General features: G+C 36.7%; 1 protein-coding gene across 9 annotated transcripts in view; it reads left to right on the top strand.

The window, feature by feature from the left end:
- The window catches only part of HECTD1 (HECT domain E3 ubiquitin protein ligase 1), a 63420-nt gene that overhangs the window by 9199 nt on the left and 26364 nt on the right, over nt 1-27857 (top strand). For 4 of the 9 annotated variants that reach the window (XM_066997250.1, XM_066997255.1, XM_066997258.1 and 1 more), the window contains exons 3-22: nt 10487-10721; nt 11607-11834; nt 14133-14414; nt 14660-14948; nt 15235-15311; nt 15399-15497; nt 15824-15938; nt 16539-16713; nt 18100-18238; nt 18456-18626; nt 19582-19804; nt 19895-19939; nt 22906-23169; nt 23301-23377; nt 24584-24718; nt 24948-25094; nt 25498-25592; nt 25775-25880; nt 27163-27297; nt 27377-27516. In XM_066997250.1, coding sequence (XP_066853351.1) covers nt 10487-10721; nt 11607-11834; nt 14133-14414; nt 14660-14948; nt 15235-15311; nt 15399-15497; nt 15824-15938; nt 16539-16713; nt 18100-18238; nt 18456-18626; nt 19582-19804; nt 19895-19939; nt 22906-23169; nt 23301-23377; nt 24584-24718; nt 24948-25094; nt 25498-25592; nt 25775-25880; nt 27163-27297; nt 27377-27516 — 3177 coding nt within the window. The remainder of the gene's footprint in view (nt 1-10486; nt 10722-11606; nt 11835-14132; nt 14415-14659; nt 14949-15234; nt 15312-15398; nt 15498-15823; nt 15939-16538; nt 16714-18099; nt 18239-18455; nt 18627-19581; nt 19805-19894; nt 19940-22905; nt 23170-23300; nt 23378-24583; nt 24719-24947; nt 25095-25497; nt 25593-25774; nt 25881-27162; nt 27298-27376; nt 27517-27857) is intronic. The other 5 variants (XM_066997252.1, XM_066997256.1, XM_066997253.1 and 2 more) reach the window with 3 other exon arrangements.

The raw sequence follows: 27857 nt of genomic DNA on the forward strand, positions 1-27857 counted from the left end.
CCACAAGGCTACTTGGGGAGTGCCTAATGGGAAAGGTTTCTAATGGATGCAACACAAAATCAACCTGGTTAGCTCTGACTGGCTATTTCAGTTCTGTGCGGCACTGTGAAGTTTATTACTTTTTGTTTGATTTCAATTAAAATAGTTTATAGTAATGGTGTTATTTCAGGCTTAGCATGCTTTGCTGTTGGGTTTTGTGTGAATACAGCATCTGTTTAAAAACTGTAGTAAAATGAGGAACTTTTTTTGTGATGGATGCACACTTTAAAATTATTTGCGTGCAGTTTTAGTTTAAGTCAGTTCTCTTTTTGAGTACCTGGAAATCCATCAGAAGTCAGCAGGGAGATGTCCATATTTAGGCACATTCAGAAAATCATACTTTATGCTTTAATTGCTCATTTCATTTTGAAATATTTACGAATGAAATCTGTACTTGAGCTGTTATCTGTTTGCGCAGTTGAGATTGCTCCCAGTGAAAACCATGTAGAAGTATCTGTAATTTCAAATTCTTCAATTTATTCAGCCAGGGTGGACCACGTTTCAGCAAAATATTTACAGAACAGATTACTACCCTGAGGCATGGCATGTCTTTATGAGATACTGAAAAATGCAAAATATAACCCAACGCATTCTAGAGCAAAGCTATTCCTTGAGAATTTACCTTGTGGAAGCTGTCTTCTTGTAGCTTTTTTTTTTTCCACCTTATACAGGTGATATTTATTGAATGTGTAGTAGAATATTTGAATGTGTTCCCCCTAACAGCGAACTCTCAGAACAGGGTACAGCTGTTTGTCATACCAGTGCTGAAGTACACACAGAGGTGAGGGGTGGTGGTGCTTGTCTTTTTTTTGTAATGGTACACTGAAAGGTACTAGCTACTTAGTATTGTGAGAGGGAGCATCTGCTGCTGCTTGTACAGCTTGTAAGAGCTACTTCGTACCGTGAAGGTAAGATGTGACTGACAGCATGTTGTCTCTTTGAAAGCTAGCATCACCTCGGTCTCGCTGATTTGTGTGTTTGCTTATTTAATGGAATTGTTCCACTGGGCTTTACTGAAGAAAGTCAGAAGGTTAGAAACGCAATGTCTAGTTGACGCTCTCTCTACATAATATTTCTCTTTGATTTATTTTTTTTTTCCTGTTCTTGTGTTTACTCCCCTTGTATATGGGAGAACCTGGAGGCCAAAACGATACAGAGTTTGTGGGGATACCTGTGTGTTGCCAACACCTGCACAAAATTAGCAAAAAGCATGCGAGAATACAGGGGGCTTGAGAGATGCTGCAGCTGAGCTGTCCTTTATTTAGCTATAAAAGGAAGTTTGAAAGTGTTTCTAAATGTCAGATTTGAATTCTAAATTAATTTATATTAATATGGAGTTTCTGCAGGAATAGATACTGGATGGAGCTGTTAACTCTAGCTTTATTGGCCTGATTGCAGTTAAGAGTAGAGAAAAAGTATTTTATAATTATAAACTCTAATTATAGCCTCATGTCTCTAAAGTCTGAAATGTGGAAGTTTTCTGGGATTTATTGCTTCTGGGACAGCACTATAAGAAAACAATGTCAAATATGTATCGGAAATGGGCCCAGAATAATATGTGCAGGCAATGAAGGTGTGCGGGCAGTTCTCTTACGGGTGATCTTGATTACTCTGCTGTGGGTTTTGGTTGATATGTGGAAACAAAACCAAGTTTCGGTAAAAGAAACAGTGGGGGAAAGCCAGAGATCTGAGATTTCCGCCCATAGGAAGAGCCGCAGAAAGGAAAAGAGTCATTAAACAAAAATAGGTCAGAATTACTGCTGCTTGAAGAACAAATCAACGAGCAAGATGTGTGTTCTTTGCAACTGAAGGTGTGTGACACGTTGTCAAACAACTGGTATATTTAACCGGTGTGTTTTTTTAAAAGAAAGTTACTAATGAGGTTTACATGCAGTGTTTTCATTTATCAAGCGTTATTAAATACAGCAAAGGATTATTAAAACAGTGTAGCCATCTATAACACCTTATTTTCGCACTTGTAGCTGGCCTCAGCAGATGGTATGCAGGGAGCACTGGCAGGCGGCTGAGGTTGGTTTTGTGCCACAAGTCACAAGGCTGGGCCCTGGCGCCCGCAGCCAAAGGTTCTGCCACATGACGGGGCTGGCATCCGCCGGGTGCTGGGAGGAGCAGAGTTAACCATTTGGGGCACGAAGTGGCTTGGTTTCTTCCTTATTTTTTTTCTTTTCTGGTAGCTTAAAGACTGCTGCTGAGTTTAAACAGTGTTGTTGCTGTTTTAGGCAAGGCTTTTGAGTACATATAAAACACAAGAAGTAATTACAGAGATGAGTTCACGGTGCCTATTTTTACTTCCGTGGTATCTTTATACCCAGGCGTGTTGCAAAATCAGCTGAGTCATTTCATTCGCGTTGAAGGGCTTAGTGCCGGCAGGAGCCTCCTGCTCTGGCGGTGTGAGAAGTCTGCATCCCTAGCGATGCTCCTGTTCCCGAAAGAGGACACAGAGATTCAGAAATACGTGTGTGTCGACCTATGGGGTTATGCTGCGGCAAAATAATTTACATAGATAAATTTCCCTAGCCTTGTGAAGTTCAGAAAATGTTTTAGATCAAATACATTTGCTGCAGAGGAAGAATGTGTATTAAATAAATAGTATATTTTGGTCTTCAAGCTCATTTTGGCACTGAAAATTTGAAATGTCTTTATATATACTAAATTACATAGAATCAGCACTTCGAGATATGGTTTAGATCCCTTCTAGATGTACAGGTAGAATGCTCTAATGCTGTAATCTTTATGGAATAGGATATAAAGGATAAATATTGATACTGAATAGTACTTTTAATTTTTTTATTAAAGAGTAAACCTGTCTTCCTGTAAAGTTATTTGAAACATGGTGGGTGGGAGACTTGCAAGACAGTTAGTAGCAGAAGCTCTTGTCCTGGGAGCAGAGGAGTAAAGTTGGGTGGACAACCAGAAAGGAGAGACTGGGAGTACCTGGTAAGAGCTGTAGCAGCGGTCACAGAGTAATTTCGTTATGTACTGACTGGTCCTTGTTTCTAACCACTCCTAAAGAGAGAAGTCTTTGAAGGGATTTCAGGAAGCGTCCAGTGGCACTTCTGGAAATGAAAACCTAAGATTGTAAAGATTCTTCAGTTTACATATTTGTTTAGAAGAAGGGCATAGATATCTGGACTTTAAAGCTCCCTATTGGCTCATGTTAGGCGTTACTTTTTATTTTGAAAGAATAAAAACTATTACAAAATAGATTTTTTTTTTTCTATATTGAAACAAACTCACTGCTATGGTTTTGTTTGTTCCATTGCAAATAGCCTGTTGTGAACAGAGTGGTTTTTTTTCAACTTTGAGGATTTGGCAACAATTTATTTTTTTTCTTCTCATAATTTCTTTTTTTTTTTTTTCTGAGATATTTTCTGCTAGTTATTATACAGCTTAGACAGAAGCAACATGGTGAAACCAGTTTTGATATTGGGATGCTTTAAGATTAGAAATGATGTGCTCGTGTTTTTTTGTGGTTTTTTTTTCCCCCCTCACTAGGAGTTTAGGCCTGCAATGAGGAAAGGTTTATTTGTGTTCTTTTCTCATAGATATCGAAAGCATCGTCTATCAGTAGATGGAACAGTAGTAAAAGTTGGATGCTGATTACTGTCCTGTCCTCTCTCTTCATTTGCCCTCAGCCTCTCTCCTGTTGAGCATTTGAGCAGCCTTGTTGTTTTTCCTGTGCTTTCTGAAGGTGAATCCAGCATGTGGCCCCTGTGGCACAGACACCCCTGGATGCTTTGCTCCACTGCCTGTCAAAGGGCGCTTGAGTTCTGAGCATAGTCTTGGTCGGAGCAGCACTAGGGTCTAGGTTGTTGGTGGGTCCTAGTCTTTGGAGCAGCTGTTTGGTACGGTGTTACATCCCTTTCATCTACAGCAGCCTGCCTAAGCAGGCCAGTAGGGATTTGTCCTGGACTTCAGGCCTGACATACATCATGGCTTGTCTGACTCACTGTTTGGTTCCTACTGGTGTTAAGTGTATTTATGTACCTGGTGCTTCGTTTTAATTATTTAAAACAAACAAAAACGGCTGCTTGTTAGAAAATCCTCTCAGGAGCCGGTTGCTAGAAATGTTTCCAGGTGTGCAGTGGGTTTCTCCTCCCTGTGCTGCCTCTGCTTACACTTTAGTAGCAAGGTGTCTTTACTCAAGACTGGATCAAGTGAAAACTGAAGGCCTCTGAGGCCGACAGACCATCCGCTAGGGAAGGACAGGACTTCCCCTTCCTTCCAGGAGCCCAGTGCCAGCGCACAGAACCTCCCAGCGGCGCAGCGTGGAGGCGCACACCCGTGGGACCCTGGTACGGACGGGACAGTGTTGTGTGCCATCGAGTCTCCCATTGAGTGCTGGTGCTCCCTTTTCTGCCTTCCAGTCCTTCCTCTGGCACCATCACGCAGGCACATTCTTGACACGCAGGGCAGATACTCGTAGTTGCAACCAGGAGGAACGTATGTAGTAGCTTAGTGCAGATTTGGGGATTAGAGGGTGAGGACTGTAAAGCTGGCCTGTGTACTTCTGTTTGTAACACGGTTCTCCACACCAAACCTACAGCAGCATGAGCAAACTTCTTCAAAATGTGACAGCTGTGTAATTTTAAGCTGTAATTGTTCTACCCACCTGTTGGAGAAGTCAAACAGCACCAGGGATGTGTTGGTACGCCCTTCTGTGCTGTTAGCGACCAAAACCACCTAGGTGCTGGGTGCCTGCCACAACCAGTACTTCCAGGTCCCTGGCCGGCAGGAACTGGAGCAGCTGTGAAGGCCGGAGTGGACTTTAGCAGGCAAAAAGAGTCTGAACGTAGCTGCATGGGGTGTGCCTGGGTAAGTAGCCATTCTTGTCTAGTGGGGCACTTGCATGTGGCTTTCCCCAGGAAACAACCACAGCAGCATTACTTCTACAGAACATTGAAGTTTGCTTGGTGTCCCCCCCCAAGAGGATGTTTCACAGGTGTGTTAATCCCTGTTTAAAACTCTGTAGCAGTCAGCCTGGTTTGTCTAGTTGAGTAATAAATTTACTCCCCTTTTACTGAGCAGCTGCTCTTGATGCTACCTGATATTCCAAGCCTGGGCAAAATACTTTGGCAACAGGTGTATCTTTATTTCAGAACCAAGCTCAAAGCAGGCTGAGCTCTTTTGCAACTGTCTGTAAGAGGAGCAGCACCTGGCCGTGGGTTGTGGGTCTTGGTGGGAGTGTTAGTGCTCGCTGTAGAGCCAAGCAGGGTGGTTTCCTGCCTGCTCATTCTGCGTGCTTGTACAGAATTATGATTTAGGTAGCAACTGCGGGCTGAATGACAGCAGCACAACTCACTCTTTTGGTATCTCTTGGAGAAGCTGGAATAAAGACAAGGCTTCCTTGGAGCCTCTCTATTGAAATAGCAGAAATGCTGCTGGTGACAATAAACTGGTAGTAACTCTTTAAGGAGATGTAAGGAAATGAAATAAGGAAATCCAATGCCAAGATGTGATATGCTGATCAGTAAATCACAGTTCTCAAAACTGCTGAGATATCGAGATAAGACTGAATAATGTGGGATGATTGGCTTGCTTTCTCTTGTCTGTATCTGTCCTATTGTACAGCTAGGTTTTAGTTTTTCAAGGATGGAGTCTGTTTTGCTCTGTGTTTAGTGCAATGAGATCCTGATCTGGGACAAGAAGGCTCAGATGCTATAACACAGCAAGTATTAGTGGCTTGTGTGTCACAGGCAACAGATTAGGAGAAAACTGGGCAATGAGGAGAGCAGTTCAGAGCTTCTGAACTTGAATGGGCGAGGCTCAGTTGATCTGAAGTGTCTGAAGATCACAAGACTTTAATAAGTGTAGGGGGAAAAAAGCAGCATTCAAAACATGCAGAGTATGAGTGCATGTGTATGCATTCCTGCCAGCTTGCTTATGTGATGGTGGTAACAAAAGGCAGTCAATTAATTACATCTGTCCACAGCAAGCTCCTCCTACTCAGCTGTGTGGCTTAGTTCAACACGGAAACTTCCCTTCTTATTCATCGCATTCTGCACAGTCAGAATATTGTTTAAATCCTAGGAAATAGTTCACATACTAATGGACCTTTTGTCCTGTCTCAAACTCTTAATACCCCCAGAGTGAAAGGCTATTTGACAAGGCTTGGGCAAGGCTTCTTGAAGACGTATCTCAAAAATGAACACCTAACCTGATGATTATGTTTTCATAGAATTATAAAAAGCCTGTAGCTGATCAGAGGAGCTGTTGTAAGCAAGTAGTGAAGAACCTTGTACACTCTTCTTGATAATAAATGTATTTTGTTCCATTTATAACCTGTATTGTTACAGGTTATACATCTTAAAGGGCTGTGCTGCACAGAACAAAGTATAGCAATGTATTGGCCTGAAACAATGTTAAAGAGCAGTGGACAACCAGCATAGAGGTCCTATCTGGACAAATTACATTTTGGTATATTGTAGACTGCTTTGTCTTTAGTATCTGAGAATACGGTCGATGACTTGAATTTATTTTCAAAGTCATTGTTATTGTTGCCATCATCTTTTGGGCTTGAAAAAATACGCTTGATCTCTTGCCAGCTATGACCTCCTTTAAAACAAACAAACAAACAGTAGCTGTACATAACAGATTCTGAAGGCTGTGTTTATATAACAGCATTAAAACTACTCACAGCAGTCTCATTGGCAGAGACTAGGGGCTGATAAAGCCTGATTCTGTTACACCTTCCTGTGAAATAGTTCAGACTGCCGCGCGCATTTTATTGCCTGGTGTGACTTTAGGAATAGCTTCATTTGTCTTACTGTGCTGTGTAGAGCTTAACCAAAATTGTTTAAGTTGAGAGAGAGAGAGAGAAGGGCAAAGATGATGGCAACTGTACGTTTTCTGTGCCAAAGGAGGGAGAAGAAACATGCATTTGTTGTCTTGCAGGCTAAGACAAAACTTCTGGTTTCATTTTTGCCATGTTCCAGATAATGTCTGAGTAAAATGAAGTTTGTACTTCGTTTACAGTACAATCGAAGACTGTATGAGCTGTAACGAGGACAAAGCTTTCTTTTCTCTTTATATGCATCCTTTGTATGACTGATGCTTCTACCATCCTGGATTTAGCTTTCTGAGAACAGAACTTTCTGTTGCACACAGATGATAGGCTTGGGTACATTAGTTTGCAATTTTGTCCGGAGCGTTCAGCTGGAATGCTGGGCTCTTCACTGTTAGGCACCCAATGTTTAAAATTACTTAATGAGGGCTGCATTGAAATGAATTCATTTCAAAAAAAATTTAAAAAAAAAAAAGGGAGGGAAAAAAACATTGAAAGGTAATATGCATTACAAATGATTGGTTTGCACTAAATTGGCACGTACTGGAGTGGATAGTGCATAAAGTTTCATACAACAAAGCCAGCATGTTTCATTTTGTTTTACTTTCAAGTCTGTGATTTTGTGTGTATTGCTTGTTGATGTGCTGCAGGAAAAAGGAGGGAAAAGAAGATGATTTCTTAGCAGTTAGATGAAAGCTTCAGTATTGCTTTTATTTTTGCTTCTTTGTTTTTTTTATTTTCAGCTTTCACTGTTGTCTTTTTCTAAAATGTTTCTGCTGCCTCTTCTACATGATGTAGCCTAGTTCTCAACTTCCACTTGCTAGCAGTGTCCAACAAAACTAAAAAATGATATGGACCTGGTAAAAGAAAGGCCAGGTACACAGAGCTCAGAGCTTGAAGTAGCTTGGAGGTCTTCTCTGTGAAAGCTCTTGTTAAAATTAGACCAGTTGCTGTTTTCAGAAGGGATAAATATATATATATTTTAGAACTTGATGTTCTTAGCATTATTGCTGCTCTTACAGGGATTTAACATGTATAACTGTAGTCAACAAAATTTAAGTCTGAACAGTGTTTTCTTTAATGAACCAAGTAATTTCTGCAGGCTAAGTGTTCAACAAAGCTACAGTTTCTTCGTGAAAGCTCCTGATACAAGTTGGTTTCCTTATTGGAGGACCGGAAATGTCAGAAAACAAATGCGCTAACAGCAAGATGAGGTTGTTAGTTATTTGCCTCCCAATCAAAAAAGCATGGTTCCTGACTAATTTGGCTAGATGTTCTGGCAAAAAGTCATTTAAAAACAACAAAACAAACAAACAAAAAACAAAGTATGTTTTTGCCAGTGAGCTGTGCTCTTACAAGAAAAACATTGCTGATACAATTACAATGTGCTGCCCTTTCAGTACTGGCAAAGAATTGGATATAAATGATAGGCACTGAGTAACTTGGTCGGTGTTTTGCAGTATGTGCTGGTTCTTGAGAGCAGCTGCTTTAAAGACAGGACTGGAGTTCTTCCAGACTTCTAGATTTTCATTTTAAAATAAAAACTAAGTTGCATTTGTGCTGTCTTTCTATAAACTGTTGAATCATAAATACATCTAATGCTTAAAGACTTTTTATTTGTTACTTTTAATTCTTTGTGAAAAACTAGAGGCTTTTTTTTCTGCTGCTGTCTTTGGAAATCCAAGAACAACGGTTTACTGCTACTTGCTGTCGTTATAGTAGACTGTGGAGCTCCTTATCTTCCACTTGTCATGTTTTTTTGTTTGTTTTGTAAGATTTATGTTTGTTGGTAGATATTTTCTTGCAACATACTGTTTGAAGAATACTGCTTATAGCAATGTTTTAGTGATAAGTCGCTGCGTAAAATGCAAAGCGTAAGAGACGCAGTAGAAAAGATGGGAACAGGTAGCACTGTCTGATGTAAATTTTACGTTCTGACATGATGCTTCTTATCTCACTGTATGGCAGTTACCTAATAAATTTCAGATTTTTTTTTAAGTGACTAATGTTTTGAAAATGCATTTACAAGGCTAACTTTTCTACGATGTGGAGTTGAGTAGCAAATAATCTTAGAACAACTGGGGTTGTATACTGGATAGACTAATAAAAGTATTAAATATGAGGTTTACCCTTATCAAAGCTTCACTTATTCATATCAGGAAGGATTATTGGGCACTGCATTTATTTGTCAGGCAGGATTATTTGATTACTTTCTATAGCATGGCCAGATTTTCAAGGAAACTCTTAGCATGTTGCTCTCCCAGGATTTGGTGCTCTTGTGTGTGAATCACTGCACGTACTGGGCGGAATACAGGGTGACCTCTGGGTTGGTCTACCGAATTATTAATCAATGAGCACGTCACCTGTCCTCCAGACCAAAAGGCATACTATTTTGTTCTCTCTTTGGATTTAGAAAAGTTTAGGCCTCCTTTTCCAGACCAAAATCTTAATTTAAGAAAAAGTTGCAATATTTGCCTCCTTTAGATTTAATTACGGTCTTTTCCTACATCTAGGAAGGAGGTACTGAGTTATTTTGACTGCTGTCATGGCATGTATCTCCTTCACTTAATTCGTCACCTCCACCTTGGAAGTCTTCTACCACTGTAGTGAACAATAATTATATTAGGTTATTCATTGCTAAGTGGTTGTGTGCTGTTCCAAAATAAATTGTCTTAAAGTATACCTCTTTTGTCTTAAGGTATGTCACAGAACTTTTGGTCCAAATCATTTTTAACCGCAGCTGCCACAGCTGTGATAAGCATTATGGTGACTATCCATTATGGTTCGCATCCTATTGTGTCAAAGGGATGGACGGAGGACTGTTGCAGCTTGCTTATCTTATGGAGCTGCGGGAATGATCCTGGCCATTCTTTCTGTGTATGGAAATGAGGCTAACAGTAAGGAGGAGAGCCAGAGGCTAACAAGGCATGGATATGAAGAGAAAATGTAGTATAGCAAGCTAAATTGATGATGTTCTCCATGAGGTTGGGGGAAAGAGAGAGCAAATGAAATAGGATAAGAAGGGAAGTGAGCATGTTTAAAACACTGGGAAGAAGGGCCCCTCAGAGTTAAATTATGTAGCAAAACCAAGATCTTTAGTCTCTGTTATTGAACATAATATTTCATGGTTAAGTAGCTATCTATCGTTATGAACCTTGAAGCTCTATTTAGAAGAATGGGTTCTTCTAAATTAATTCTGATGGGTGAAGTGAGAAGGAAGTCCTAAAATGACTTTTCAAGAAGAAAAATTTTTTCCAATATGATTGCAAAATTTCAAGAATATTTTTATTCTCTTGGGTTTCTCCCCTAGTACAGCATCTTGGGGTTGGACCCGATCATCCAACCCCATCACTGGGGGTTGGATCATCTAACCCCATCATTGGGGTTGGACCTGATGATCTCTTGAGGTCCCTTCCAACCCCTACAATTCTGTGATTCTGTGATCTTTTTAGATTACTGATTTGAATTTTGGGGTGCGTATGAGATTTCTGCTTTCTAATTAAATGCTCCAGACCAGCTATAAACTAATTAGCAAATCATAGTAGCATGAAAAGGATAAATCTGTTAATGTGAATGAGTATGAAATCTTTTAATGCAGAGTAACCTGTACAGTGTAGTAATGATTTTTTTTTGTTTTTTTTGCAGATGCCCTCCTCGAACTTTTTTACCAGCGCTGTGCAAAATTTTTCTTGATGAAAGTGCTCCAGACAATGTATTAGAAGTAACAGCTCGTGCCATAACGTATTATCTGGACGTATCAGCAGAATGCACCCGTAGGATTGTGGGAGTTGATGGAGCTATCAAGGCACTTTGTAATCGTTTAGTAGTTGTTGAACTTAACAACAGAACCAGCAGAGATTTGGCTGAGCAGTGCGTTAAGGTATGTGTTCTGCAGAATCTTCTGTTTTTTAAGAAGGAGCTGGAAAACTTGCAATTCCAGAAGAATTTACTCGTATTCTAATCTATATATAATTAAAACGTGAAGCAAAACCATGCCCAGTATGTTAAAATTTACATGCCAACTATGCTTTCTATCTTTACTGTCAGTCTTGTGCTTTTCAAAGCTGAGATTCCTTTCAAAATATAGCTAGCTAGATATTTCTCTCTCTATAGAAAACAAAAGTATTAGAAGGAAGTTTTCCTGTTTGTCTCCATGACTAGAATGCTGAGGGCTAATTTTATGCTAAAAAGGGAATGAGGCATCAATCCAGATAGAGATAATTTACCTGATGTAAGAAATTATTTGCTGGTCATAGCTCCAGTGCAGCCTTCTGAAGTAATCAGAAGAATTTTCAAGACCCTCAAAATCTTTTACATATAGTGTAACTCATGCCTGTGTGGTAGCACATAGTTTTATTCCCTGATTACTATTGCCTCAGAATTTACACATACGTTTCCTATTTATGTTGTTCTAAGTACATCACTGAAGTAATAGGATTCATGGAAGTTTCGGAGTTCTCAGTTATTTTTGATCTAAAGGCTTCATTCTCCCAGGAAAAGGTGCTATTTATTATCTAGCTGTTTGCCATGATCGACTGTTAAAAGCATGCTATTGAGGGATTTTCTTGTATTTGTTCCTGTATTTAAGAAGAAAACTGTTACTGTACCAGAGGTCTCATCCCCTTAGGGGTGTTGAGGAAGAGAGGTGTTTTTTTTTTTCCTCTTGTTATTGTTTTGTTATTTAACTAGTTCTGTAGATGGATATAAACAAATAACTGCATTTTTATGTGTACTTTTGTTGTAATTAAATTTAATTTCGTTGTAGGTGTTAGAATTAATCTGTACCCGTGAGTCAGGAGCTGTGTTTGAAGCTGGGGGGTTGAATTGCGTTCTGACATTCATTCGTGACAGCGGACACCTTGTTCATAAAGATACTTTGCATTCTGCTATGGCTGTAGTCTCCAGGCTCTGTGGCAAAATGGAGCCTCAGGATTCTTCGTTGGAGATCTGTGTGGAATCACTGTCTAGTTTATTAAAACATGAAGACCATCAGGTAATAAAATAGTTGGCTCAAACTGTGAATTTAACATCCATAACATTTAAAAAATGAATGGCTAAGTAGTTTTATACAGTCTCCACAACTACGTTTACAAAGTAGTTGTTATATTTGAATATTGTAGTAGTCTTCTTTTACAGTCGTGATGACAAGAGAATAAAAATACTGCTTAGTGTTTGACTGCAAGAGCCATTGTGTGAATTTGATCTTATTCAACCTCTGAAAAGTTCATTGAAAAATGTCCTGTAAATTTTTCAGTGTTTTTTGAAATACTTTCAGAATTAATTATTGTTTTATGTCTGCACCTCAGTCACTATTAAATTGAGCATAAATAAAAGACAAAAATCAACTTTTTCTGTTGCCTAAGAGAAACAATAAAAACAGTCATAGTTGATGCTAGAATATTGCACTGAAAGACAGTACTACTGTAACACCACTTCTTTATTGCAGTTTTATAAACTAGAGGTTACGTAGACCTTGTAAAGTCTAGGAACTTCAAGTAATTATCTTCCTATTAGCAGAATCCTGTTGTGTGTGTTGTACTAATGCATCGTAAATAGCTATTTAGCCAAATCCTTGCTGCAGCCTGGCCAGGTTTCTTGTCAGTACTACTCTCTGTCCCAATTTTTCCCCCACCTCTCTTCGCATTCCTGACTCCACGCCACGCAAACTCCTTAGTTTGGTTTATTAAGCATGTGGTATTTGTGAGACTGTCTTTTTGCCAGTGAGCTACGTTTTTGCTGTGTTTTCAGATCTTTTTGAAAGCACCATTTGACAGGGGGCTGTCACGCTAGCCATCTGAGAACAAGTCACCTTGGTTTTTATCCATTATATGACTTCATTAACGCACTGATCATCTGAGGCAAGCTAACCCTGAAAGTTAGACCATAAGTCTGCAGTCTTTATCTGTTTCCCAACATAAAACGCTGTAACAAAGCTATTGCTGGGACTGTTGGAGATCTGAACAGGAATTCAAACTTTCCAGAAGTTAGTCTTTTAGCAGTTAAGCTTCAAGATAAGTTTGCTTAAGGTTGGAGTAATCCAGATCATAGTAAATGAATCTGTAGTGGTATCCTTGAGAAATGTATATTTTGTGTGAAAGACGCCTCGGGATTTTTGACAAATGTTGATGGTTATTTTGGATTTGACCAGTATTTCCTTTGCCTTTTTTTTTCTTGTTTTACGCTGTTGGATTTGGTCCCTTTCTAAGGGTAGCCAGCTAGTAATATCACTTGAGGGAAAAGTTCAAACCAGATGAACGTGGCCCTGAGAACAGCTTATCTGCGTTTGCTTTTTTTAACCTTTCTACTTAGCTCATGGTTTGTGAGAAGAAAAGTAAATACCTTCCACAGTACTATTTAGCTTTGTTAACCTTTGTGGTGTACTAAATAAGCTGAACCGTTCCTGTGTATTTCTGACAGAGCAGTTGTGGTAACAATTGGTAAAGTATATATGGTTTACATAAAGACTGATAGAACTGTTCATACCTTGTCTTGTCAAAGAAGGGGAGCAAAATGTCAGAGGACACAAGTAGTCACCATTTTAAGTTAAAGAAAAAATCTCTTGTAAAAGAGTACTGATAAATCAGAATGTTTGGCATGCAGGGACTGTGCCAGAAGTTTAGCATGCACTGCTTTTATTCAAGAGAATCTTTTTTTCCAAGTCCTTGCAAACAAAGATTTATGGCTTTTAACTTAACAAAGTCTGTCTGAGTAGCTAATAATATTCAAGTTTTGTTATGTGTATTGATAAGTAATAGTCTTCAGGTATGTGACAGATGACAATCATTTTGAAAATTGGCTGCTCTAGAAGTAGATGTCATTCTAGGGACTAAGAACTGTAGTAATTCAGAGATTAGTAAGGAATAGGTATTGTTAGTTTTTATTAAATCTTTTCTTGGGGCTAGTCTGGTTTGCTACCTCATGTTTAGGAAGGTAGATTGCCAGAAGCAGCTCACCTTGATGTACATGTGCAACCCCTCTGATATGACAGGGAGACACCTCTAGTGTAATGCGCAGTATGGTTGAGAGAAACGTTAAAAACAACAACAATACAGTCCTTCATTGAGTGTTTCAGAATGCTGTTGGGTTCTGACTTTCAGCTGCTAGCTTAAAAAGAAAAAAAAAGAAAAAAAAACTGAAAAAAAAAAACCACACCTGTCTCCATTCATTTACTTTGAAGGAAACCTGGTGAAATCAGCTTCTTCTATGTCCTGTATTTTTGTGAATATCCTGTTAGCATTTTCTCACCTTAAGTAACAGATGTTTGATCTTTTCACTTGCACTTTTTTCCTAGGTTTCAGATGGAGCTCTGAGATGTTTTGCTTCATTAGCTGACAGATTCACACGTCGTGGAGTTGACCCAGCCCCCTTAGCTAAGCATGGGTTAACTGAGGAGTTGTTATCTCGCATGGCAGCTGCTGGTGGGACAGCATCCGGACCATCTTCAGCTTGCAAACCTGGCCGGAGTAGCACTGGAGCACCATCTACAGCTGCAGACTCTAAATTAAGTAATCAGGTGTCAACTATTGTAAGCCTGTTGTCAACCCTGTGTAGAGGCTCTCCAGTAGTAACACATGTAAGAAATGATTTTATGCTACAGCTTTTCATTCTTTTTAAGTTTTTTTTTATTCATGTAGTTTAATATATACGAGATTTTGTTGTCATTTGATATATAGATATATAGATCTATTGATTATGAAAATATATATATACACATATAGGTTATTTATCAAGAGGGGAAAAAAAGGAAACATTTCATATGGAAATGAAACCCAGTTCTGATAGTGTTTTCTAAAGCCCTGTATATTTTTTATTGTTCAGACTTTTAATTATTTCCAGGATCTCCTAAGATCTGAACTTCCAGATTCTATAGAAAGTGCGTTGCAGGGTGATGAGAGATGTGTACTGGATACCATGCGGTTAGTAGATCTTCTTTTGGTGCTACTGTTCGAAGGGAGAAAAGCCCTGCCAAAATCCAGTGCTGGATCTACAGGCAGAATCCCAGGACTGCGAAGACTGGATAGTTCAGGGGAACGTTCTCATCGGCAGCTGATAGATTGCATCCGCAGTAAGGACACTGATGCACTAATAGATGCTATTGACACAGGAGGTAAGAGAGAATTCTCTGAAAAAGAAAATGAGCTAAATAAAGTATATGTGGTGTCATAACTTAGGTGTTACCGTAAAATTCTTTGTATACAAGTTACCTGTGTTGAACAGTTTTCGGTAGTAATAACTTGTTTGTTTTGGATTGCACTTAAGGGTATAAATGTTTTTATTGAAGGTGGTTAATTCCTTCTTTCTTTTTTTTAAGACCTGCAATTTACTTAAAACTGCTGAAGCTTAATGTTTAATGCTGGGAGCTTTAATTATTTTTATTTAATTGTATCTTTCAGCTTTTGAAGTAAATTTTATGGATGATGTAGGACAAACTCTTTTAAACTGGGCCTCAGCTTTTGGAACTCAGGAAATGGTAAATTAATTTAACAGAATTTTATAAGTTCAGGATATTTATGTAAAGAAAGATGGAAAAACTAGTTTCCTTTTTCTTGTTTAACAGGTAGAATTTCTCTGTGAAAGGGGTGCTGATGTTAACAGAGGACAGAGGTCATCCTCATTACATTATGCAGCATGTTTTGGAAGACCTCAGGTAGCAAAGGTATGATTTAAACTGACATTATTAGAAAGCTTTACATAGTGAATTTTTCCCTTGTTCTGGAAAACAAGTCTTTGTGCTCTGTCCAATATTTACATGTTCTTTGCAGTGTTTATTGCATACAAATTTTTGGTTATGATAGGTCAATAATGTGAATAAAAGTTTTATATTAACTTCACAGATATGAAAAGCACATTGTGTTCCAACTTTCTACACACGTAATGTTTTAACTTTGCATGCTAGTGCAGGAAGGATGTAGGGAAAAACATGTACTTCTTTGGAAGAAGGAATCTTAATGCTGTTTAACTTTTGAAAATATTTGTTCTCAGACTCTCTTGCGACATGGTGCAAACCCTGATTTGAGAGATGAAGATGGGAAAACTCCTTTAGACAAAGCTCGTGAAAGGGGTCACAGTGAAGTAGTAGCTATTCTTCAGTCTCCAGGTGAGAGCAGTTTTTAATTCCTTACTCTTGCTTTTAGAAATGCAAACATAAAGCAATTCAATTATTAGACTTTTACTCTATTAAGAATCATGAAAAAATACAGTATTTTGTGACCAGCCTTCCTTGGCCTTCAGATTTCCTATAAAAACTTTAATATTTTACATGTTCTTAAGGGCTGGGGGATTACAGAAGAAACTGCTGAGTGGACATGAGCAGTGCCAGTGGTCCTGGTCTTCAACTGTGGAATGGGGCTAGACTGGGATTTTGCTGTGGGTTCAGAGGATGTCAGCTTTGGTAGCTTCTCTGGCATCCTTCCTTTCTATATGGAAGCTGCTCTTTACCTGTTCATGAGGCTCTTGTAGCACTGGAGCCACAGGTAGCTAGCTGTCTGTTCATATTCAATTTTTGTTAAGGAATTAGAGCTTTTCCTATGAGTGGTCTTTGGTGGTACTTTGTTAAAAAAAGTTGTTTGGTAACAAAGTTGTGCACATGTAAATTTCACATCTTAGGAATGTGTATTTATGTTCAGGTGCCTAGATGTTAGTAAAGAAACCTTCTTACTTTTATTTGAATGGCGTTTCTTTTTTGTTTGTTTTCTAGGGGACTGGATGTGTCCTGTTAACAAAGGAGATGAGAAGAAAAAGAAAGATGCAAACAAGGATGAGGAAGAATGTAATGAACCCAAAGGAGATCCAGAAATGGCACCCATATACTTGAAAAGATTATTGCCTGTGTTTGCACAAACATTTCAACAAACTATGTTGCCTTCAATAAGGTAATAGGCGTGATTGTCAATTTCCCCACGTATTTTTCAGTTCTTAATATTCTGATAAAAAAGCTAACGTGGATTTTTTTTCCAGTAAAAAAAATAAAAATCTAAAGCATCTAAAAGTAATGCAAGTGACTTTTAAACAAATATCAGTTTGAGTAGAAGTGCTTGTTTGAAAAATGTTGAGAGTCTTATTTTTGCTTAATATTTTTAGTAGTTCTTTTGTTGTTGTTTTTGTTTTGTTTTGTTATTACCCATTCTGGGGAAGTGGTATCTTGAAAGAAATATGGTTAGTTGAACTGGGAGAGAGAAGCATGCTCTTGACTGCTGAAGCATGATGGAAGAATACTATGTTCTTGTAGCACTTTGCACACAGGATCATGTGTATTTGGTCACAGCTGTTCGTAGCTGCTGTCATGGAGAGGAAAGCTAATGAAGTAGTATCAAGATACATTAATGGGAAAATGAGAGAGACTGGGAAAAGCTATTTCAGGAAGTTTTGGAAGACTTTTTGACAGCTTAAATGTTTATCAACTGAAGAAGATACCTCTTATTGAGAGAATTAAAAATGCAATCTGATTTGATACTTAAAAGGATACTGTGGGTGGCATAGTATTTGTGATAAACTGTCTGACCAGAACCTCTCAGCCTTTTACATTATACAAACATAACATTTGCTTAATCTCTTGTATTCTCTGTGTATTTATGGGTGTAGTACCTTTGGGCAGCTTAAACTAGGCCATTTTAATGAAAGGAAAAAAGAAATGGTGTTAACCATCTCTGTATGATTAACTTCTGTTGAAGATGTGAAAAATAGTAGCTGTCCATGTTTCAGAGTTTTCTTTTTGAATCTGGTAAATCATGTATTTAAAAGTCACTCAAAAATAAATTATGTTTTAATCATACACAAGTAACCATATTCCATATTAATTTTACGTTTTAGTAGGGAAAATGGCATGGTTTTATAGACTTAAAACAGACTTTTTTTTAGACTTTAGAACTTGAGATCTAACCAAAATGCTGGAAGTATGTGACAGACGTAAGGCTGAGATGGGACCTGGGAGGCAGATAAAGTGTGCAGAAGTGAATTGCCATCACTAAGTATGGATAAAGACAGAATGTAGAACTGGTTTGACTTGGGAAGGGTGAAGGAGACAAAAATACGTTAGACTGTCATGGTGCTGTAGAATCGAAAAAATCTGTAGGTGGATCATTCTTGGAATTAATCTGAGACTTACTATCTGGCAAGCAGAACTGGAATTCATTTCAAAAAATTATTTCTGTAAGCATGCATAAATGTAGTGCAAAAGCTATTTTTATCTTGAACTTCTTGCTTTGATTGCTGTTTGCTTACTGCTTGGTAAGAACCTTTTCCTATGGTCTGTTTTAAAGGAAAGCAAGTCTTGCTCTCATTAGAAAAATGATACATTTTTGTTCTGAGGCACTACTGAAGGAGGTTTGTGACTCTGATGCTGGCCACAATCTGCCCACAATACTGGTTGAAATAACAGCTACAGTTCTTGATCAAGAGGTAGGAAGAAAGAAAACTTTTCATTTTTTTTCTTTTGTACTAATGAAACCACTGTAAAAAGGAGATTATACCTATTGACACCACATGCTTATTAATAGCTAACCTTAAAGTGTTGTTTATGGCATCCATCTGTAACTGGCTATGATGTTCAGCATGTCAAGATACTTTTAAGTAGAAATCTCACTTATTGTTTCCTTTCCATCCCAATTTATGACAGGATGATGATGATGGCCATTTGCTAGCCTTGCAAATCATAAGGGATTTGGTGGATAAAGGTGGTGATCTTTTTCTAGACCAACTGGCTAGACTTGGTGTAATTAGTAAAGTGTCAACTTTGGCGGGGCCTTCATCTGATGATGAGAATGAAGAGGAATCTAAACCTGAGAAAGTAAGTACAGAATTGCTACCTTTATTTGTTCCTGTAAAACCAGCACTTGTAATATAATTGTTAATATTATGAAAATGTCCAGAGGAAGGTAGCTAGATAGGTAGGTTATTAATTTAATGCTTATTGTATGCCACTTGTTTAATTGTTTTGATTGTTGTTGTCATTATTGTTTTGTAACTTAATATCCCATTAGAACATTATCTGCTGAGTTTTCCTATTTGTATTTACTTTGTGCCAAAACCTCTTGACCACTGTAGTATCTTGTAGTTTGAACAAGAGTGCTAAATGAAATTAATCCTTTCTGAACGCAGTGCATCTCTTTCAATGTGCATGTATCAAGTAATTGCAGGTGGTTTTAAGCCTTGTTATGGAATGTAATGAAAACACACAAAAAAAATAATTTTCTACATGATGAAAAGCTTAAGGGCACATTGAAGTTATTTGCTCATTTCCAACAGTAAGTTATGGACAGCTCAGATAATTTTCTTATCCATTTAATTAAGATTTATAGTTGTGCCCTAAGTTTTTGGTTGAAGGGGTGGTGGTATTTTTTTTTTAGTGTTGGCTTTGGTATTTAAGAGCTGTCTGGACGTGGTTTTGGACAACTAGTCCTAGGTGGCAAGGGAGTTGAACAAGATGCCTTCCAGAGGGGTCTTCCAGCCTTAACCATTCTGTTCTCACAATATGAGATTTGAAGAGAGGTGGGATATATATCCCTGTCAGTAGGCTGTTGTTATTGAGTAAATCTGCACTTGAAAAGAAACTTTTTCAAAGTATCTTATTCTGTTAATGAATACTTTTAAAGATGGATTTTACAGACAGAAAAACTTAGTTCCTAAACCTTTTTGGTTTGAGTACTTTATTTTCCGCTTCAATCCTTTTCAAGATTTGTGTATTCTGTTCTGGTTTTATGCAGTGTGTGTGTATTTTGTGATTAAATATAATTTTATTACAGGAGGATGAACCACAGGAGGATGCTAAAGAACTTCAACAGGGTAAACCATATCACTGGAGAGACTGGTCAATCATTAGGGGCAGGGACTGCCTGTATATCTGGAGTGATGCTGCAGCCCTGGAGCTGTCTAATGGTAGTAATGGATGGTTCAGATTTATCTTGGATGGGAAACTGGCCACAATGTATTCCAGTGGAAGCCCCGAAGGAGGATCCGATAGTTCAGGTAGTATTTCTTCTCAGTTCAAATCCAACTTAATTTTTGAGACTACTTTGTTTGTTTATATAATTTGATTGGAGCTATTTTGTTTTGCAGGAATTGGCTTACTAAATAGTAAAGGATGTAAACAGGTGGAAGGTGGTCAGTTAATTGTGATGCTTTTCATCAGATAGCATGTGACTATAACTTGACTTGGGTGAATTGTGTTAAGTAAACATCTTGCCAGTGGAAGCGTATTAACTTGGTTTTGTTTTGAATCTTCTCCATGCATACCTAATTTTTTCACCCCCGTCATTAAAAGCACTTTGTAGTGGCCGTCCCAGGAAAAGCAGGTTGAAATGGCAATTTGTTGTTTGCTTCTAGCTAGCAGAATGAAATTGCATGTGTTTGAAGACAAAGTAATGGAAAGTTTCTCATCAAGACTGGGAAACAAATTACAGTGTCTTAATTGTTTGTCGGAGGGAGGATAAGGGAACAGACCTCATGCACTGGCAGTCTACAGTTTTTTTTTTGTTTTTTTTTTTTTAATTTTCTGTACAGAATACACAACTTGTTCTGGATGCAGAAACAACCCTCCTTTATTGTTTTATCTTTTTTGCAGCAGTTCATACATTTATGAACCAGCAGACATAAAACGCTTTGCAATATTTTTGTTTTCAACAAGCCATTGAGTGAAATAACAGAACATATTATGATTCAGGATAGAAATGAAGTGCTAATGACATTATTTGTGAATTTTGAGGCACGAAGACAAATTGTGGTATGGTGTGGTTTTGGATTATAACACAATTGGAAGCCACTTTGGAATTTTTTTCTTTTTTTCCCCCAAAAGTGTATTCTTGCATTCTTTAAGCAAGGCAAGCAGTTTCTGTGTTGATATACTTGTTTATCATACAATATAATTTTAAGAAAATCCATGTGGTTAGTTTCTTAAATCATCATGGCCCTTGAATGCCAATTCTGCTTGCTTCCTCCCAGATGATGGGATGGGTTCTTACTGTTTATAGAAGATGAGTTGAATGGGACTACTCAGATGAATTTGGAGTGAAGATTAGTCAGATAATCAATTTAAGATGATGTTTCTCTTCCTATGTATTTTTTGTATATATGATCAAATAGATATCTTGCCCAAAAACTTGGGATCTACCGTGGATATTATGGCAGGGAGGGTGCTAAACTGGATTAAATCAGGCTTTTTAAATTTTTTTGTCAAGCAGACATCTACTAAGAATGCTGACATTGCAATGTAGTTTGCCTGAAGTTTAACCATTAGCTAGCTGTTAAGCATGTGCAGCAGCCTCTCTTTCACTTTAGATATGAAACTAGTATTTGTTAAGATTTAACTAAAAATACTACACAGTATAGATTCAGAATAGTATCTTTGTTTTTAAGTCCTGAACTATACTATATGTTCTGCTGTCTTAAATCATTGCTGATTAATCTCATGGTATACTTTTTAGTAACTTCATGACTGGCAAGAATATAGAGGGTTGACTAATGGAATTTGTTGGTGTGTATTGCATGATGAAGGCTGGAGGGGATGTGGGGACATATATATATACTATGAACATTTTTGGAAGGTCTGTCCTCACCCCTCTCCTCATTAGCTTAATACTTGTTTGTTTGATTTCTTAGGGAAAAAAAAAATTCAATGCAAAAATTGAAATTCAATGGTAATTTTTTAAGTGACTTTCAAAATTCTGTCTAAGGGAGCCTGAAATTATTTCCAGCCACGTTAAATTATTGCACTTTCAGTGCAATGGGTTGCATAATAAATACGTAAAAATGTAATTATGGAAATTTGGAAGTGATTCATTAACAGAATTTTAATTTCTCATACAAATTTTCAAAATTTTTTTTACAAACCTCCCTGGCTTCTGTGAATTTTAAACAATAATGAATGTTATGCCTCAGCAGTGCATATTTATTTTGCATATGGAAAGTTTTTCTGTTGTTTTTTAGTATTGTACAATAGTTAAGCTGGCAGACTTGAAAAACCTAGAGCGTAAGTCATTGCAGCAAAAAGAAAACAGCAATTTTGCATGTGCACAGACTACAAATGTTATGTTTATAAAATTGGTATCAATTCTTATCCTTAAAGTTGAGATAAAATAAAAAAATCAATAATCTATAAAGATTTTTCTAAAATACGAACTCATTAAATATTCTGGAATTATCTTAAATAGTAGTTTTAATGTAGCATGCAGTCTTGTTACTACTACAGTATTAAAAAATAATTGAAAGCGAGGTGTTTAGAATAGTTTCAAGCTAGATTACCTGCATATCCAAAATGTAGGATATGAGCCTGTTTATCATCAATTAAGTGATATCTCCATATAAATATTTCGTGGTGCCATTAGATTTATTTCATGTTTCTCTCAGATATATATGTCTTGAAAAATTTTGTAGTTACTAAAAAAGGAATAGGAGCATCTACATTATAACCTGATTTAGCATAATGTAACTGTGGTAGGTTACATAAATGTGGCTTTCTTACTTTCTCTGAGGTGAATTCAGAAGTTCTGCAAAAGAGATGAATGAAAATTTTAATGTAACTTAAAATATTATTTTCTGTTGCCTTTGTGACAGTTAATCTGAACAAATTCCTTTTACCACATATTGATCATCATACTCTAAAGTTCTGTGATTTTTTTTTTTTTTTTTTTTATATGGCTTAAGCATCTTTTCTTCCCCTGCTGTAAACTATGAATTTGATTGCTGTTTTCCTATTGGAGAATTCATTTAATTTCCTATTTCTAAAACACAAATAGTTCATGCTGGCAATAATGAGAATTTATTTTTACAAACCTGAAGATTTGTCATTGATTTCTTTGATCTATTATTACTGTAAAAATGAATTAACACATCTGTCAGTAGCATCATTTAGAAAGAGTTGCGTAGTCCATATTGATGTGATTGTGGAATAAATCACTGTTGGAGAACATAGAGTGGGAAGAAGTTCAGGGTACTTAAAAACCCTTAATTTCAAACTTAATTTTGCATTGAATGTACTCAGTTGTTTTGCTCATGCAAAAAAAAAAATGCTTGAGATATATGATGGTGGAATCAATTGTTAGAAAAAAAAATGTATGTTTGTTTTTAAATAGAAAGTAGGAGTGAATTCCTTGAGAAGTTGCAAAGAGCGCGAAGCCAAGTAAAACCATCTACCACAAGTCAGCCAATTTTATCAGCACCAGGGCCAACTAAACTTACTGTCGGAAACTGGTCGCTCACCTGTTTGAAAGAAGGAGAAATCGCTATCCACAATTCTGACGGTCAGCAAGCTACAATACTGAAAGAAGATCTCCCAGGCTTTGTGTTTGAGTCTAACAGAGGAACAAAGCATTCATTTACAGCTGAAACCTCTTTGGGTAAGTATGTAGGTATGTGTAATGAACAGGTAGGAGCAAGTGTAGATAAGGTAGGTTTCGTTAGTTTGTTTGGTTTTCATACTTGTGGGAATTCTGACTTTTTTTTAAAAAAAAAAAAAAATACATTGCAGGGTCAGAATTTGTGACTGGCTGGACTGGTAAGAGAGGAAGAAAGCTAAAATCTAAACTGGAGAAGACAAAGCAGAAGGTTGGTGAGCATGTGTGAATTTTATACTTACAGTTTAATATAGCTTGCTTTATTTTTCAACATGCATGTGTTATATGTGATATAATTTCCTTTTAGAGGATTAAGATCTCTAATTTCAGCTGTATACAATTTAATGCCAAGTTTAAAGGGGAAAACCTGACTTATAACAAAGCACTTCTAAGGCAGATGGTTTTGTCCAGCAGTCTTAGAAAACTCCATACTCTTTTAAATGAAAACAGATTTTCTTTTAAAAACATAAGATAATCCAATCCTTCTTCCTGGCATATGTGTTTGTAATTCTGTAGGTGTCTGTTTTTTAATGCAAAGAAAGAAAAGGCATAATGATCAACATACCTTTCTAAGTTACTGGCATATGTAATTAGTAATTCATCCATAAGTTGCTCCAGTTATCATTTTGAGTTGATGGAAGTTTTGTAGTTGGTTTGAATGTTTTGAATGTTTTGGTAATTGTTGTTAGAAATGTCATGAGTAGGTCACTAATAACCCATGTAAATAACATCTGTGTTTTAGATTTATATTATGAATATTAAACTTGCTGCCCTAGGAATAAATAAAATGTCATCTTCAATGTTATTGTAACTGTAACATTCAGGTCTCAAGCATTTAAGCATCCGAAAAGAATGCATTTTTACTCTTCTGTCTTTCATGTATAGACCTTACCTTGCTTAGGTCCATATGCAACTGCAGCTTTAAAAAAAAAAAAAAAAAAAAGTTCTTAGAATAAGGTCACTTAAAGACGACTTGTGGGATTTGGTTTAGGGAATGCAAATAGAGCGTTCATAATTCCATATTTTTAAAAAATGATTACTCTTACTTCTAAAATATTACCAGAACACTGATACAGTACTGAAGATTTGTAGACTGAGAACTGTCTTTTCTGCTACTTTTGCACTGTAACTTAATGTATGATGGTAAGCTTAGTTTCTGTAAATTTCTGTAAGATTATGTTTATGTCCTTTTATTTTTCTCTGTGCTTTTAACCTTTCATCTTTGCATTGTATTTAGCCTTTGCAACTTATGATGTATGTTGTATGATAGGTTTCTGTTCTTACCTATTTTTGTCTATCCTGGACTTCTTTTAAAAACACAAAAAAGAAAACCAACTTTTTAGAACCTTAAATAATAATAATAGTGGTCTCATATTACAGTAACACAAGACTTGTGATTACGAAAATCCTTTTGTAGGTACGCACTATGGCAAGAGATTTATACGATGATCATTTTAAAGCTGTTGAAAGCATGCCTAGAGGAGTAGTTGTAACACTGAGGAACATAGCAACACAGTTAGAGTCTGCATGGGAACTTCATACAAACAGACAGGTAAGTGTACCTCCTGTAATTTATAGCATATGATGTCAGTGGAAATCACATAGCAATATTCAGACTGTTCTATGTCATGTGAGATAGTCACAATATGTATATCTGAACTGTGAGGGTTTTTTTATGCATGCAATTCCTAGTTATATGCTTTACTGGGACACTTTTTTCACGTGTTCATTTGAAAAATACTGTTAGCTTGTTTCATCATAATTGTCTTTTTGTCTTTCAGTGTATTGAAGGAGAAAACACCTGGAGAGATTTAATGAAGACTGCTTTGGAAAACTTAATTGTACTTTTGAAGGATGAGAATACTATTTCTCCGTACGAAATGTGCAGTAGTGGCTTAGTTCAATCATTGCTTACAGTTTTAAATAATGTGAGTTTACAGAACATAAGTCTCTGAAGCAAAACTTTTGAAAGAAAATGTAGGCATAAGTCTTAATTAAAAATAAATAAATCTATTATAGATGTGGCTTTTTTCTGTCTTGAAAATGAGGCAGACTTGCAACAGTAAGTGATCTGACCCATTGAATGTATACTATCACAATAAATTACTTTAATTCAAATGTGATATTAAAAGTCTGGTCGGTTATAATGGCTGATGTAATTTAGCTTTTGATATAAAGATTTTAAATTAAAAAAATGAAATAAAGATTTTAAATAAAAAGAGATTTAAATAAAAAAAAAATAAAGATTTTTAAAAAAACAGATATTTTTGCCAATGTAAAGAATGAATATGCTGTGCTGTATTAGAAGTAATATATTTTTTTTCTTCTTAGAACATCGATTTAGATGTGAAACAAGACTGTAGTCAACTAGTAGAGAGAATAAATGTTTTCAAAACAGCATTCAGTGAAAACGAAGATGATGAAAGGTAGGTTAAAAAAAATATCTTGTGTTTGTGATGTGGTAATGTATGTTTAAAAAAATTAAAAGACAAAGGAACATTCTTAACATGTTAAGATATTTACTACAGCTGGGTACTATTCTCTGAGATACTGTAGATTTTGTTTATTCCTCTTTGTGTGGTAACATAGTGACTGTTCACTTTCACAGTCGTCCAGCAGTTGCATTAATTCGGAAATTGATAGCAGTGTTAGAATCTATTGAACGTCTACCTCTCCACTTGTATGATACACCAGGATCTACATATAATCTTCAGGTACAGTGATAACAGTATGTGATACTCTGTGATAAACAACCAAACATTTTATATGAATTTCAGGAAAAGTTACGCATGTTAAATCTGTATGAAATGCTTTCTTGTAAATTGGATAGAATTAGCTGAAGAACAAACTTTTTTGCATTTATTTCTTCTAATACCTAACTGGAATGTTTGGGTTTTCCTCTGCTTCCATTTTTTTTTTATACTGTGAAGTGAACGTAGTAGTAAATTTTGACTGAAGAGATATTATTTGCTTGTTTGTTTTTTGTCCTTGAGTATTATTTTCTTGTTTGTTTTTTGTCCTTGAGTATTCTTTTTGTATGGGAATATCCTCATTACTAGAATCTAATTATATCCTAAAAGTAGTATTTTGTTGAAGATGGTTATAAGACAAGCTCGTTTATAATGACTAGAGATGGGCTGTAATGGTTAAAAGGGCCCCACATAGGACAGTGTGCCCATCTGCTGTCATCTTAGCTGTATGATTATCATAGAATGATAGAATGGCTCAGGTTGGAAGGGACCTTAAAGATCATCTCCTTCCAACCCCCCTGCCATAGGCAGGGATGCTACCCACTAGATCAGGTTGCTCAGGGCCTCCCCTAACCTGGTTTCGCATACCTTCAGGGATGGGGCATCCACAACTTCTCTGGGCAACCTGTGCCAGTGCCTCACCACCCTCTTAGTGAAGAATTTCCTCTTAATCTACTTATTCCCTCTTTTAGTTTAAAACCATTACCCCTTGTCCTGTCATTATCTGATTGAGCAAAGAGTAGTAGCTTCGTGGAAAGGAAAGATGCAGCTTCACAAAAAAACATTGCTTGGTTTTGTCCAGTTTGAAAGTACACTTGAAGATTGCGTAAAATGATAGTGAAGTGCAAATGTTTTTATTTTGATGTTAAATATCAGAAGATGGTTGCAGGAAGCTGCAAAAACACTGCTGCCATTGGATATTGAGGTTTTATATTATTACTATAGGTCTTAGTAAAAAAAAAAAAAAGGGAAGAAATAAAAGCTATAAAAAACATGAAACATTAAAATATTCACTTGAATTAGTAACTGTATTATGTTGATTGTCACTGAAGAATTGTTGAGTTAACTGAAAAAATGAAGCACTAAGGGAACATTTTAAAAGCATTAAATTAGAATATAGTGCTTGTTTAAATTGCACACAGAAATGATGAGGCGCTGAGCCTGTGTTAGTGAAACATTGCTTTTCTTAATATTATAAAATGTATACAGAAGAAGAGTCTATATTAATGTTTAGGTACTCTTTCAGATACTGACAAGACGGTTGAGGTTTCGTTTGGAACGTGCTTCAGGGGAGACATCATTAATAGATCGAACTGGCAGAATGCTAAAGATGGAGCCGTTGGCAACTGTTGAATCTCTAGAACAGTATCTCCTGAAAATGGTGAGCAACGTACCATGTGCGGTTCACGAGGAAAGGTTGCATTCTGCATCTCTAATTTCTTTTCTTCATTCGTGTGTAGGTAGCAAAGCAATGGTACGACTTTGATAGGGCTTCATTTGTTTTTGTACGAAAACTACGTGAAGGCCAAACATTTGTATTCAGGCATCAACATGATTTTGATGAAAATGGAATTATTTACTGGATTGGGACAAATGCAAAGTGAGTATTTTTCAAAGCTAAATATTTTGAATTAAAATTTAGTAAACTATATCCAGAGAGAAAAAAATGAAAATTCATAATGAAGTCTGTTATATTTTTTTTTTTTAAGAATGGGAGTTTCCTTTGCTTTTACTGGTGATCAATAGAATTATATTTCTTTTTTCTCTGCTTAACTAAAACAAAAATAGAAATCTCTGAAGTTGGATTGAGAATTTGTTTGTATTCTTGCTGAAGAAATGAAGGGATGGGAAGGGTTGGGTCTTTTGTTAACTGCTGTAGTAAAGTAACATTTTTGGAATGTCTCTGAAGTTATCTAATTATCTAAGATGATATTAACTGCT

This window comes from Anser cygnoides, chromosome 5 (genome assembly GCF_040182565.1).
Source record: "Anser cygnoides isolate HZ-2024a breed goose chromosome 5, Taihu_goose_T2T_genome, whole genome shotgun sequence".
NCBI classification, from domain to species: domain Eukaryota; kingdom Metazoa; phylum Chordata; class Aves; order Anseriformes; family Anatidae; genus Anser; species Anser cygnoides.